The sequence below is a fragment of the Odontesthes bonariensis genome, chromosome 16 (assembly GCF_027942865.1).
Source record: "Odontesthes bonariensis isolate fOdoBon6 chromosome 16, fOdoBon6.hap1, whole genome shotgun sequence".
NCBI classification, from domain to species: Eukaryota; Metazoa; Chordata; class Actinopteri; order Atheriniformes; family Atherinopsidae; genus Odontesthes; species Odontesthes bonariensis.
The window spans coordinates 13,258,466-13,272,466 of record NC_134521.1 but is presented as its reverse complement, the minus strand read 5'-3'; the positions used below and the strand labels follow the sequence as shown (position 1 = coordinate 13,272,466).

Sequence of the window (14,001 nt, the reverse complement as noted above, 5' to 3'; positions counted from 1 at the left end):
TGTGACGCTCTTCTTGTGGAAAATAGGCTCTGTTTGACTGTTGATATGAATGCAGTCTTTCCATCTTTCAAACAACAATAAACCAGCTTTTTGAAGTGAGTGAACCACTGCAGGTACTTCTGTTGATTGGTAGTAAAGCTTTAATCTGTTCAGTTAGTTCCTCTTGCAGTGGAAAATCACAGACAACTCAAACTCAAGATGAGAGCAATGACTGACTAAGGTTTCATTTACTGTCAGTTTTCATACCAATTCAGAGCATGAATGAATTACTGCATTTTACAACACAACAACTAAAGCCTGCAGATGTCCCTCCAGTGCTCCCCTCTTGCCAACACCTTGATGTTGATCGTGTCCACAGTTTGTTTCTTACTTATCTCACTAACATGGTGCATAATTTCAAAACCTGTCATCATGCCACACTAATTATCTCACACAGTACAGCCGAAAAGAGAATTCAGTTTAAGAGGGTAAAGATCCAAGTTCTTTCTTTATCATTTATTTACCATAAATCATTCAGTGTTACTTTTCAACAAAACAAACTCCTTAGTAAAATCAGCAAATGATGAATATGTCAAAGATTCTCAGTAACTGTTGGGAAAAAGTCCTCACAAATCCTTCATTTGTGTTGGAAGGTGAGATGTGAAAAAGCATGGCTTAGGCAACTGACTACATTGGCATACAAAAAACAAAAATAGAAGAGATTTTTTTTATATATAGATTCCAGAAAATCATCCTCCTTCCAGCAAGTACTTATTATTTCTATCATGTGATCCTTGTTCAAACTTTAGTATCGGGCTAGACATCTAGAATGAAGCTGAATGGACTCTGAATGATCGAACTTTAACATTCTTTTTTTTTTCATATATCAAGTTCAAGAAAAATCTCTAAAGTTAAGTATAATCCTGTATCTACCACACCAGCAATTGATTTTGGAACTGTTAATGGAACTGTTAAATGAGAAAAGAAAAACATTAAGAATCTAACCACGGAGGGACAGCCAGAATCAACAGTAACAGTTAAAAAAAAGAATCAAAACCATTAAAAACTGCAATACTGCAACATCTACCTTTAATTCTTATACATGGTGTGTTTTCAACATTCCATACACGGTGAGTCCTGCATAGGGTACATATCTTCCTCATGCTCGATAACAAGCTCATGAGACTTACTGTCAAAATCCTCAAGATGCTTTGAGAGACTGCATTCCAATGTCAAACTCTGCCTAATAAAGGTAATTTTATATGGCCCACTCTGTAATAACAAGGTCATTCGGTCCTGACGGCATGGTGCTTATCCTGGCCTTGTGATCAACCTGGTCTCCTAAATTATTTAAGATATGCAAAGATGCCAACAGAAGAGGTGCATTTGGATCTTCTGATCAAGGCTGTCAGAATTTATTTCAATTACTAAATTTCAAGTAAGTGTCACTCACTTAACAAACAGCAACCTGCATCCATATATCTATGATAAACGTGCCATCTGTTATTATGACGGTGTTGGAAAAATATCCAACCTGAGGAGAGGCTCCTCTTAACTGCTCTTTGAGTGCATGTTTGACAGATTTTATTATGTTTTATTATCTTTGGAATAAGAAAACACTTGACTTGACCTCTCTCTTTTACAGCACATTCCTCATACAGTCTTACTGCAATGAGCATGATACTATGTAAAACCTACTGCTCAGTTGGTTAACTGGCATATTTATTTATTGAGCAGAGAATTTCAAGTACAGTGTTAGTAGGAGTGTGTCAAAGTATTCCAGGTACAATAGAGATTGTGTTTTGCTACTATTAACATTAATAATGCTTCACAGACCCTCTTGCCTTAGCACAGGTTAATCGTTCTAACAACGCAGCATTTCAAATGCTATCTAATAATAGATGTGCTAATTAAAGCAATTTATGCATGTTTTGGGCTCTTCTGTGAGACATGCTTTGATGGGAAACAGTTCTTTAAGCAGCAGTGAGTGCTTTGAACCCTGTCAGTAATGACAGGAGACAAATGAAGGAGAAAGATGAGAAGGATTGTGGAAATGGCAAAGGGATAATGTGCTCTCTCACAACATGCTGGCATTCTTTGTTCTTATTTTAGCTAATCTTAGGTTTAACAGTCAGAGCTAGTGTGAGAAAACATCTATTTTCCACATGTCTGAGCATGAATGCATAAACACTGCACAAGATCAATCAAAAACCATATTGATTCAATTGATTATTAGCCGTCTGACTGGAGAGGACATGACTCATAGAGGTAAGCTGAAGAAACAACTCTGAGGTCATAATACTGTGACCTTTAGAGTCATCTTTTGAAAATAATAATTCTACCAATCACCCTAAAACCCAAATCCTTGCTGAGTACAGCATCCCTTTTAAAGGTATTCCAAACACGGCAGAACTTCAGCCACCACTAGCATAGAAAGACGTTTGTTATGAATTAGTGCTCGATCAATAAAACTGAAGTGAATTGAACTGAATAGGTTCAAGCTATGCAGCACTTTGTTTAGTGTTGTGGTTTCTCTATAAAAATCAGCATCCCTTAGCTAGTCTTGAAAATATAGCACAACATGCATTTCCATATTTTTACCACATACTTGAAGTGCAGAATGTCAGTATTACTTATAAAACCTCAAGACAACAGAGAGCCAATTTATTCACAGAAGTAATTATCCCAAGTGCCTCAGCAAATAGACGCAGATGGACACCGACCTCAGAACAGGAAACCAAGGCAAAATGAGTACAAACAACCCAGAGAAAACCACAAACCCATGAGAGTTTCTAAGCTTAGAAGTTCTTCTGTCCAGATGAGCAAAGCTATTGCTTCACAATTTAGGGCTCTCTTGACAGTTTTTGTATGAAAACTGGGAGCAGCTTCCCAAGATTTGTCAGTCTAAATAACAGAAGTTTAAACAAATGAGCCAAAGAGTGATGCTTCGATACTAAAAATGAGTCGAGAGAGTCATTCAGGCAAGGAGCCTGCTACCTCTGTGGTTCAGGCAGACAGCGATCGATCCCACTCGTAATGAAGACTTGTGCGTGTACATGAGGCTTACGTGCGTGCGTGCTTGTGCATTTGTGTGCGTGCCTTTGTGAAAATGTGATGACCTGTGAACTCCAGGCCCGCAGGCACTTGTCAAAGCTCCCAGTAACTTAAGTCTCCTTAGGTTAGCAACCACACTCACAGCTCCAGAGGAAACCAGTGAGTAAACAAGAGAAGCAATCATGAATCACAGCTTTCAGCAGACAATCTGAAAACACTCATTAAAAACAAGCTTACGCTAACACCATTACATATGCATTCATGCACATTCATGCAGAACAAAACAATTCCTGCAACATCTGCAGGGGTTTCAGAGGACAAGCTGCAATTGTAGTTATTCTGCTTCAACTGTTCCTACCAGGCAAAGTTTCTCATGAGCAAAGACTTGTTTCATACTGCATCAATTTAGCATGGCCCAGTCATGACAAAGTCTCATTGTACGGATGTTTTGAATGACAGTCAAAGCATCATTCAAGGTTCACACTGTTTCTGCAGACAAAAACCTATAATCAGGTCTTGTATTTCCCAAAGACTGCTCAGAAAAACATTAAGCATTTAAAACTTTAGACCAATTCAAAGCTAAAAATAAAAGTGGATCAGAATACACTAACAATTTGGCACCCAGCACACATTTCTTTAGATGCAGTGGCATAAATGTGGAAAATCCCACATGCAAAGAATAAACAAGATTTTTGGAGAAGCTTTCCAAAGAAGCGGGTGTCCAGAGACTATTTCCATGAGAGAACAGAAGGATTTTTAACAATTTCATCGAACAAAAAGAGTAACTGGTGTTCAAAGTTGTCCTGTCAGCCAAGTCCTCATTAGTAGTCGGAACTAGCTCATCACTGTCACCATCACACAGACCACAGGGAGCTTTGTTAACTTAGAGTTAGACACAACATGCCAGCTTCTCCCCATCAAGCCCACGTTACTTGAGGTCCATCATTCTGTGGCAAGTGCTGCGCAGTGTTTTAAGTCACAACAGTCAACCGCATGCAGTCATGGGTGTTGGTCTCCAAAACAGCATGAGTAAGTACATGTGAACCTTGACCTGTGTACATCCGAATCCAGCAGACATGCCAGATGTCTCTGTTAAAATGTTCCCCAGAGGGTTGCTGCACACACCAGTGATGGAATTAGGCTGTGCTCTGTTGGTTTCTCTTGCACCTTCCTTTCCACTGATAACGCATTGATAAGGAGGTAAACCAAGCCTCAGAGGACTTTGGTAACCTATTGCTTATCTAATTAGATTGCTTGGCCTATTAACTGAGCTAGAACAATTAGTTTAGATATATGATGATCCTGTACTTATTTCATGGAATTTCAGTTGGTAGGGATGATGCTGTTTTACTCAGTTACATGACAGTAAATTGAAACTCATGTTCTGCACAGGGACTCTTTAGATACTGCTGATATTCAACTCTTGTGCATTTCATATACACAGTACAACTGAAATAAACAGCTTTCATTCTCATGATACCTCAGTACACTACACAAATCTGACTGCATGCCATTCCTATATTTGCTTTAGTCCTTTTTTTCCAGGCAGTATTTGCAGGCTGTAAAACAGTGCATGCAAAATGGCAAAGCAAGACACAAGATACTACTCTGGGGATGCATAATTAAACTCTGGAGGTTGAAGGGGCAAAAGCAATCTTGACACTGGCATATGCTTTTAACGACTATCCTTTAGATTACTACATATCATCCAATTGCCACTGACAGGTTTATTATTTGGACTAAACTCTCAACTGAGTAGATTTCCAGGTTTCTCTGCATGATGAAGTCATGAAACACCACAGCATGAGGAGCTTCACATTTTAAATATTAATCTTAAAGTGTTAGTATCATAAATACTGATGTGTATGTGTATATTTACAACGAGAGAAACAAAAAAGAAAAACAAATCATAAAATTATTTCTATTGCTATTTGTTTGGGATCACATTAGAGGACAGGACCATAAGCCTGCGGCAACCATCCCAACCATTTTTTTTTATCTATATTGCTCACTTTAAAAATCTTTCTCCACTTAATCAGTGAGCATATGGCAAAAGTGTGGCCCACTGCTCGAGTCATTTGACCTAAAATCATTTTGTGTGGTCCAGAAATCTATCAAATATTCTTAATATGTGGGATTCAGGTAAATGAGTTAGCTGTATGCCAATGTTGTAGAAGTTAATCATAAAAAATGGTTAACTTTGAACTCTGCTTCCAGTTTACTGTCATGGGAAACAGGAGCCTGTGTTGAAAGTTTCTGAGCAAAATGACTTATTCATTGTTAAGAACCCATTTTAATAACTTGAACTCATAACTTCCGTGAGCACTCTTCAGCTCTCTTGAGTGGATACCAAAAGAATCAAAGAAGAGCAATTGGTACATTATGCCTGGTTTGGAAAGAGTCTTCTGAAATCAATCTTTTCATAATACACCAGTATTAAATGATGTCACACCCGAGCTTTAGAATGTGTTTTCACATGTAATCTGAAGAAGGTTTTATCCAGCTATTACATGAGACAAATATCCCTCTGTGCTGCCAAGGTAAGAAAGGCTCACAGTATTTAAAGCCATCATTCACTGTCGGACACATACAATTTTAAATGCCAGACATTTTTCTTGAAAAGAAAGAAACATGTACAATGCAATTCAGAAGTTTGGACACACCTACCCATTCAATTTGAGTGAGTAGGCATGCATGCGTTTTTATGTCTAACAACCTTGGACAACTAAAAACCCTATCGGATCTGAGGTCATGTGTGTAATCCAAGGCGTTTTCTCTGTATTTGTCTTGGATTCCTCCCAATAAGAATGATGTTAAATGATGGCTGCTTTCCCAGCGAGCGGTAAACTGCGAATTTAAAGCCACGAATTATATCATCAAGCCATGAATTTTATCAAAATGTTTCCACACGTTTTATTTTAGCACACTCATAGTTGACTAATTAGGCAGATTTTTTTTTTTATTTTCTTTTCCAAAGCACTGCTTCAAAAGTAATCACTAGAATTGTAACAGCAGGGTTTGACTGTAGCAAGATGGATCATTCTCAGCAAGGCAGCAAGCAGCTGTCAAGGGCTGGGTCAAGGGCCACACACTGGTACTGGTACCCGTGGTACCGAAATTCCTAAACGGCGTTAAGACTAATAATTCACCATCCTGTTTCACTTTTCTCTTTGTTTTATAATTGTCGTGTGCATTTCAGTATGTGAAGCGCCACGACTAATATTCGGAAACTTCCCGTCCCTAAAACATGAGTAAAAAATATAAAGGTTATGGAATAAACGACTCGTACCTGAACAAATCCGTAGAAGAGCCAGTACAAAGTAAATTCCCGTGAAACAGGCAGGCATCTCTGGAGCAGCTGGAAACGGTCTTAATCCAGTCAGACTGTGTTTTCTAGTTTGCCTTTTTCATCTAAATAAGTCTGCGACCTCTACAGCAGAGCCGGTTATCAGGATGGAGGAGAGTTCTTGAACTCCACAAATTGCACAGGTAATACTCTTCAGAACTTCTACTCGAAGACTGAATATCTGTTTGAATCAAAGTTCAAATCAGTCAGAGACATCGTTGCGGGCTACTCCACTCAACAACACATGGATTTTCTCCGCTCCCATTGTCGAACACCTCTTTTCCAAACGCTGATAACTTCTCGGAATTCATCGGTGATGAGATGTATTTCCACTTCAGGAGAGCGCGACGATATAAAGAAAGAGAAGCGTTCAGTTGCACACACCTTAATGGTTTAAGTGTGCAGTGTTACCCCGGTTTCGCGGGGCTGGCGCTGGTTGGATGAGGCGCCGTGCGTCTCTGCGCTCAGAGCTGGTTTGGTTTTCCTTCCCAGTCAGAGGCTTTTCTGTTGTGCTGAAGAGATTCCTGCGGGTCAGGCACCATTTAACCACATAAGGATACATTGACAGCGAAAGGCTCCAGTAAGCTTTTCTGAAAGCGAATCCTTTTTTTTTTTTTTTTTAAATGAGGCTCCAAATAAGCCCAGTAAATGTGGGTTAAATAATAAAATAGCTCAAATAGATTGGATAGCAAACATGGCAAATTGCCTCGACAACAAGCTGTAAGAGAAACTTCCTATATTGTCATGAAGCATGCTGTAGAATATAAATTAGACGCCAATTAAACCATTTGTTCTCAGTGTCCATCATTTGGCTATCGAGTAGGTTATCTCAAAGAGAGCCTTCAATGATATTCAGATTCTATAACTACAACTTACTTAATATTTCAAAGTGTGCCTACTGTTGAAAGTGAAACATAGTGTGACCTTGATGAATGATTTATCATCTTATGCGCGTGCTATCCAGAGAGACGTGCGCTGCGTCTTTATTAGAACCAAAGTGTCGAGCTCAGGTATCACAAAAAAAGTAGTGTTCCTCCATTACCATGATGCGTCTTCATCAGAACTTTAGCAGCATGGTGCTTCCTAATGTCACTCTGTGTTTACAATCACGGATTTTTTTTAGACCAGCTCAACGACTTAAACTGATAACGAATCACTCTGTAAACTAAGTCGCCTTCTTTCAGCATTTTTCTCAATGAACCTCAAAAGTATCTTTGTTGTCTGTTGCAGTTCAGCGCTCCCTCTGCTGGCTACAGGGTGGCATCCATACTCTGGCACCAGACATGAAGGATTTCTCTTCATGTCTCATGTTTGTAAAGGTTTGGATTAAGTATTAAAAATCATATTCAACATTAAAAGTCACATTTCCACGCGCTCTAACACAACCCAATCAGCAATAAGATCTCCAAAGCCCCAAACTTAAACAGGCAACTGCTTGACACTAAACAGATACACCAACTTCAAGTAATTTCCACAAACTGATACGAAAGAGTAATGATAAATTCCTTGCATTTGAAATGCCTTTCGCCTATCAATCTCAGTGAGAAGGGATGATTCTGGACGTCTAGTCACATTTAGACACACAGAAAAATGTTATTAATGTAGTTAATTACTCAGTATCTTCCCCTGAATGCAGTCAGCTTTGCAAGCCAAGGCATCACAGGAAGTAAACAATCAATTAAATATGGTTCATTACAGTGTCCCCTGAACCCCTGTTTGCCTTTATAAAACATGTGAGCTCTTTTGGGGGGGTTCAAATACCTCTTCCACTCTATTAGGCCTTTTCAAAAAATTTTCTCTATTTTTTTTATACTCTGTGCATGCTGTTTCCAGCAGCATAATAGAACCAAAACATTAGAACAGTTGTGCCATGATTATTTGCTGCACATTACCACTGCTTTCCTTCTCCATTTTCCCAATGGGGTCTCTTTGTACACATTTTCTTTCAATTCTTGCAACTAAACATCATCCTCACTACATGGCCCTGGTAGCTAGTTTGGCTGAGTAACAGTGACTACATGAGTACAATTGCGCTCCAGAGGACAATAGGATTTTGGTTTTGCAATAATGGCACAATTATTTTTGCCTTCCATCACAGTAAGGTTAGGAACAAACCTCAATGTAATAGCAGATCCAATGTACACAAACCGATAAGGAATCTGTTATTTTCTTTCTTTTTGTTTTTTTACAATTCAAATATGAAACTACAACTTCAACATTTCCCAGAACATATGATGAAAAATGGACACAAAGGCATGCACATCTTCAAGGCAACATAGCAAATAAAATGGCAATGATTTCAAGGAGACGGTGCCAAGCAATTGGAGCTATTTATATTTATATATTTCCAGATTAGCTATCCAATTGGTTCTCATCCAGGAGTGAAATATCTCCAAAAAGAACTAAGCCAAATCTGAAAAAAAAAAAATATATATATATATATATATATATGTATTTATTTATGAAAAATATTCATGAAATCATTTGGAATCTCCTCACACTTGGCCTCAGTTGATCTTTATTTAGAAAAATACTGCATGGTTATTAAAATAATCCCCCCCCATACCTGACACCAGGATGCTGGAGAAAGGGGGTTGTTTGAACCACATGGAGCTGAATATGAAACGCATCTCTGCTATTAGCTGCCCTTTTAACACTACTTTTTCCATTACATTTTCCATGCTGATTTCCATGCTTCACTCTTGTTCCTGCATCTGACGGCTCTGTCGGCTTTTTCATTTCTTGTGTAGCAAAATGTGAGCCAACATCTCCTGCACAGGCAGAGAAACCAGTGCAATACCTTCTGTTTTTCTCCATCTCCCCCAAATTGGTCAACCTGGATAGTCACGTTGGTCATTAACACTCGGACATGTTTTCAGATTGTACAATCTCAGTGTCATCTTTCCCTCCCTACTGGGCATCATAGATTTTAAAGATGAAGTAAAGGCTTTGGTTTTTAGAGCGAAATGGAAACCAGTTGAAGCTCCATAATCGGTTCCAAGATCGAGAAATAGAAAATATAGAAAAGTAGAAAGATAGACAAGTATATTAATTTGATATTTCCTCTGTTTAGGGGAGATGAATATGATAGGATAAAGATGTTCAAAATAATGAATAAGATTCTGGGTTCAACACTGTTTCCTTCAAAGGACAAATAGAAAATTAGGATATCCTGCAGCACCTTCACACTGACAGCTGGGTTTGTCATGACTTATTTCAGATTACCCTTTACTTGACTTGACTTTTTTCCCCTTCCAATCTTGTTAATGGCACAAATCAGAGAAGAATGGTGAAAATTGGTTTAAGCTGAATGTGTAGGGGAGCATCTTTAGTATCATAACACGTTGTACCCTGCTGTATGACCACAGTGTACCATCTTCTACCGGGATGATGCACCATGTCACAAAGCTATTAGTAGTAGTGTCTCATAATAATGAGTTCCCCCTGTTGCCTTCTCAGAGAACAGATAATGATCCGAGACAGAAACTATGTGATGTTGTTGAATGGTACATTTACATAATTAAGGTGCTGTAAAAAAACTTTAATAACTGTATGATGACCTTGATGAATCAGCGCCACATAAGAATTATTGCATTTCTGAAGGATCCAACCTGATACTAGAAAGAAGAAACTAAAGAAAGTCAACACTGAATGTGCTAACTTGAGATGCACGAGTATTCTTTATCATAACAAACATGTAAAACACTAAACCTTTAATTCAAGACATCTACTACTGGATTAACATCTTTATTTTGTACACTGCTGTGACCAGATCACAGTGTATTGCATTCAGCGTTAATGTAGGCCTTTCCAGTACCTTTGTATCCAAGGCTGTTGTCTTGATCAAATTCTCTTTCTGATCCAGGTGGTTGGGTGATGACCTCACGGTTTTCTCTGTTTTTTTCTGCATCTGTTTGTATGACAACAAGAATACTGGCTTAAAAATACATCCCGTGTACACACATCCCAAATTTGTGGAGTCAAAAAAAATAGAGTGAGTGCGTGAACATGTCAATGTTGCCCTCTGAGAAAGTGAATCAAAACAGAATGGTCATAGTCAAACAACATTCTTTTTGACTTACACCTGAGCTATGGTGGATGCATCATCCCTTAGCATGTCCTGTTTTTTAAACATTTCACTGTAAATTCAAGGGTTTTGCAGCTTCATGCTTTTAGGTACAAGAGGACAGTATAGTGGCAGCTTAAAGGTTCCAGTGATTTACATAATTTATTCAATGGCTGTCAAATGGCATGACTTCAAGGGTGTTGTTTAAAAATGAAACACAAGATGGCGCCATTGATTCACAATGTGTTTTACAGTTAACGAGGAGAAGAGGCAGTAAAGGCATTCATTTGTCATATTCACACTGGAGTAAAGGTTTTTGAAAGGTAATTTAAAAAAAGGCAAATGTAAGTATGTCAGAGGTGAATAGAACTGTTATGAATAAATTTGCATAAGTGATTTAACTACAATTCAAATTTATCATATTTTAGATCAATGTACATTTTAAAAGGAAATCGCATACATTCAAAGTTCTGATGAATTTATATATGTATGTATATATATGTACATTGAAAGTTTGTGTGTGCACTGTGCAGTAATTCACTGCACTCATTTACATTTTACTACCCCCCGAGTTTGACAGAGAAATTATTTTCATTTATTATTTTCCTAATGAGCCTTATGATAGCATGTCCTGTAAATGTAAATAGAATAGTTTTGCATCTTCTTGTTTTCGGCCACAAGAGGAGAGCATAATTGTTACTAAAAGGTGTTGAAGCTGTGTTAAGTCAATAATATAATAATACAGTATTTTCCTCATCATTCCTCTCTCACTCATTCAAGTGATTCTTACCTGATGAAATGTCCGTGCCATTGCCCCACTCCAGCTGGCTGGCACAGAGCAGGTTGGTGAGAAAGAATAGTTGAATTCCCTGCATAGTCCTAATAGACCCAGTTTGCATTCAGGAAAACCATCATAAATCTGGAAAAAAAGACAGTGGAGACTGTTAACGATGTTGGTAATGCTTCATGTGTCACTCCACAGACATAACATGTATGTATTATTATCATTACCGATAATGGTTTAGAGGTTTTTATACTGTTATTTTCCCAAAGAGGCTTGTTGTCTGTGTGGGTGTGTGTCTGTGTGGGTGTGTGTGAGTGTGAAATTCCACTACAGAGGACAGAGCAAGGCAGACAGATGGATTTTCCTCTGAAACCCACCCAACATGCAGTCAATTTCTGGGTCTGCCTGTTTCAGTGTGATCCACATAGATCACTCTGTGTTTGCCTTTCCTGTAATAAACCAACAGTTTAGTGAGCTTCTAAAATTTAAACTCTCTTTATGTGCTTTGTGGAAAACTGATACGACTATGTTTTGTCCTCAAGTGCACCATAAAAATGCAATGTGCTCGCACAAAATTCAAGTCACACACCACACAAACATGCTCACAATTACCTGCTGCATCTTCCATCCTAACGCCCCGAAACAAACAGGCCACGCATTTTACACACACACACAAACACAACATGAAATACACCCTTGCTCTCAAGTGGTTATGGCGATGAGACACAATGACAGTGCCAGGAAAGAAAAAAAAAAGGGAAGTCAGTTCTACTGATCAGCCATCTGTGGTACAAACAGCTTTGCAGCTCATCCAAGCTGTCTGACAGATAGCCAGCTTTATGGGACATCTTGGCACCCTGTGGCCACTGGCTCCATGCAACATTTTAATTGTTCAGAGAAATACGCAGCAACAGCCAACTCTATGAAAATGCCACAACTTGTGCAAAAAGTGAATTAACTGCACCAAATACACAGTGATACAAACATGAGGAATTTTTCTTTTATTGTGAAGTGGATGTAAGGGTTTTGTACACGTTTTCCCTCATTTTCTGCCACTTTAAAACCAAAATTTAGATATCGCCAAGTGAGCAGACCTTCTTTATACATCTTTATCAACTTGATAATGTAAACGTCTTAAAAAGTAACAAATGAAGATCTGTAAATTTGTACATAGCAGTGATTGTGTGGTAGTCAGTTAATCCATATCTTTAGATCAAACCAGTGACTTTGGTCTTAAACAATCATCTGGCTCCACAATAAGTCTTATTTCTTTTTTATTTCTACTCTAGTGAAATGAACAGCAACAGCATTTGTTTAACTTCTGTGTAAATTTGGTACATATGAACGCGAAAATAAGGCCTGAAGATATTGATGACTTCCAATTATCTACAGAACCAGAACATAGATGATTTAATTCATTCACTGAAATATCACAGTGTCAACAGATTCAGCACGTTTAAATAGATATTGATTCAGTCTGGTGGTTCCCTCAATTTCCTCTAGCATCAAGATGGTTATCATGAGTTTCTCAACTAATAGACTTAAGGACCTAAGTCTAATAATTAAGCAAAGAAAGTGATGTCATCCTTAGGGTTGATTAAAGTTAGTGATCCCTTAACATTTCACAGGCAAGTTACTATTCTGATCATATCATGATTTTTATGTACAATTCCAAACCATACAATCCCGACTACATATTGGGTTTCATTATCGTCAGGTGATGCTTGTTTGTGCAACATAGGAGAATGTGACCTGAAGTGGTAAACAACTTTGAACACTTCAGGCGGCTTCATCACCTCAGGTAAAAATAATATTAACTGGCACAAAAACAGAAAGGAAAAAAATGCCTTTCAGACAGGGGCAATGCTCTGGAAAAAGTTAAAATACTTAGATGGACCAGCTGGACTTTATTAGGTTACACCTTGCTAGTAAAAGGTTGGACCCCCTTTTGCCTTCGGAACTGCCTTAATTCTTCGTGGCATACTTTCAACAAGGTGTTGGAAACCTTCCTCAGAGATTTTGCTCCATATTGACATGATAGCATCATCATCCGTTGTTGCTGCAGATTTGTCGGCTGCACATCTATGATGCCAATCTCCCGTTCCACCACATCCCAAAGGTGCTCTATTAGACTGAGATCTGGTGACTGTGGAGGCCATTGGAGTACAGTGAACTCAGTGTTCAAGAAACCAGTTTGAGATGATATGAGCTTTGTGACATGGTGCATTATCCTGCTGGAAGTAGCCATCAGAAGATGGTACATTGTGGTCATAAAGGAATGGATACATCTATATATATGTATATACAAGTAAATTGTATTGCAATATGGTAAATATACACACACACACACACACATATATATATATATATATATATATATATATACATATACATATATACAAATATATCCGTTAAATCTGACATATTTATAGGTACGTATAGAACGTGCACACGTTAATCTTGCCTAAAAAGCTCATTTTGCATTAAAAGGTTAAATTTCAGTTAACTTGCTTTAATTATATATATTATTATATGATAAATATACATATATATATTTGCAAGAGGATATTTTCATGGGCAGAATTGGTTATTTCAAGTTACTTATTTCTGACACGTATTCTAACAATTGAGCAGAAACAAGTGAGTTGGAAAAAAAAAACTTTTCTGTGATGTGGACAATTAATAATAGATTAAAGATAAAAATAAATGTCACCTGTGTTTTGTTTTGTCATTCAGATTTTTGACTTTTTTTGGTAGCAGAATACCTCTTTT

At 37.9% G+C, this 14,001-nt stretch overlaps 1 protein-coding gene across 2 annotated transcripts in view; it reads right to left on the bottom strand.

Moving 5' to 3' along the window:
- Positions 1 to 14,001, bottom strand: part of LOC142401059 (roundabout homolog 1-like) — an 86,584-nt gene that overhangs the window by 69,448 nt on the left and 3,135 nt on the right. Inside the window, exons 2-3 of one of the 2 annotated variants that reach the window (XM_075486294.1) lie at positions 11,236 to 11,364; positions 10,197 to 10,289 (exon numbers count right to left, since the gene is read on the bottom strand). In XM_075486294.1, the coding sequence (XP_075342409.1) occupies positions 10,197 to 10,289; positions 11,236 to 11,344 (202 nt within the window). In that variant the 5' untranslated portion in view covers positions 11,345 to 11,364. Of the gene's footprint in view, positions 1 to 6,322; positions 6,855 to 10,196; positions 10,290 to 11,235; positions 11,365 to 14,001 lie in introns of those variants that run through there. The other variant, XM_075486295.1, reaches the window with a different exon arrangement.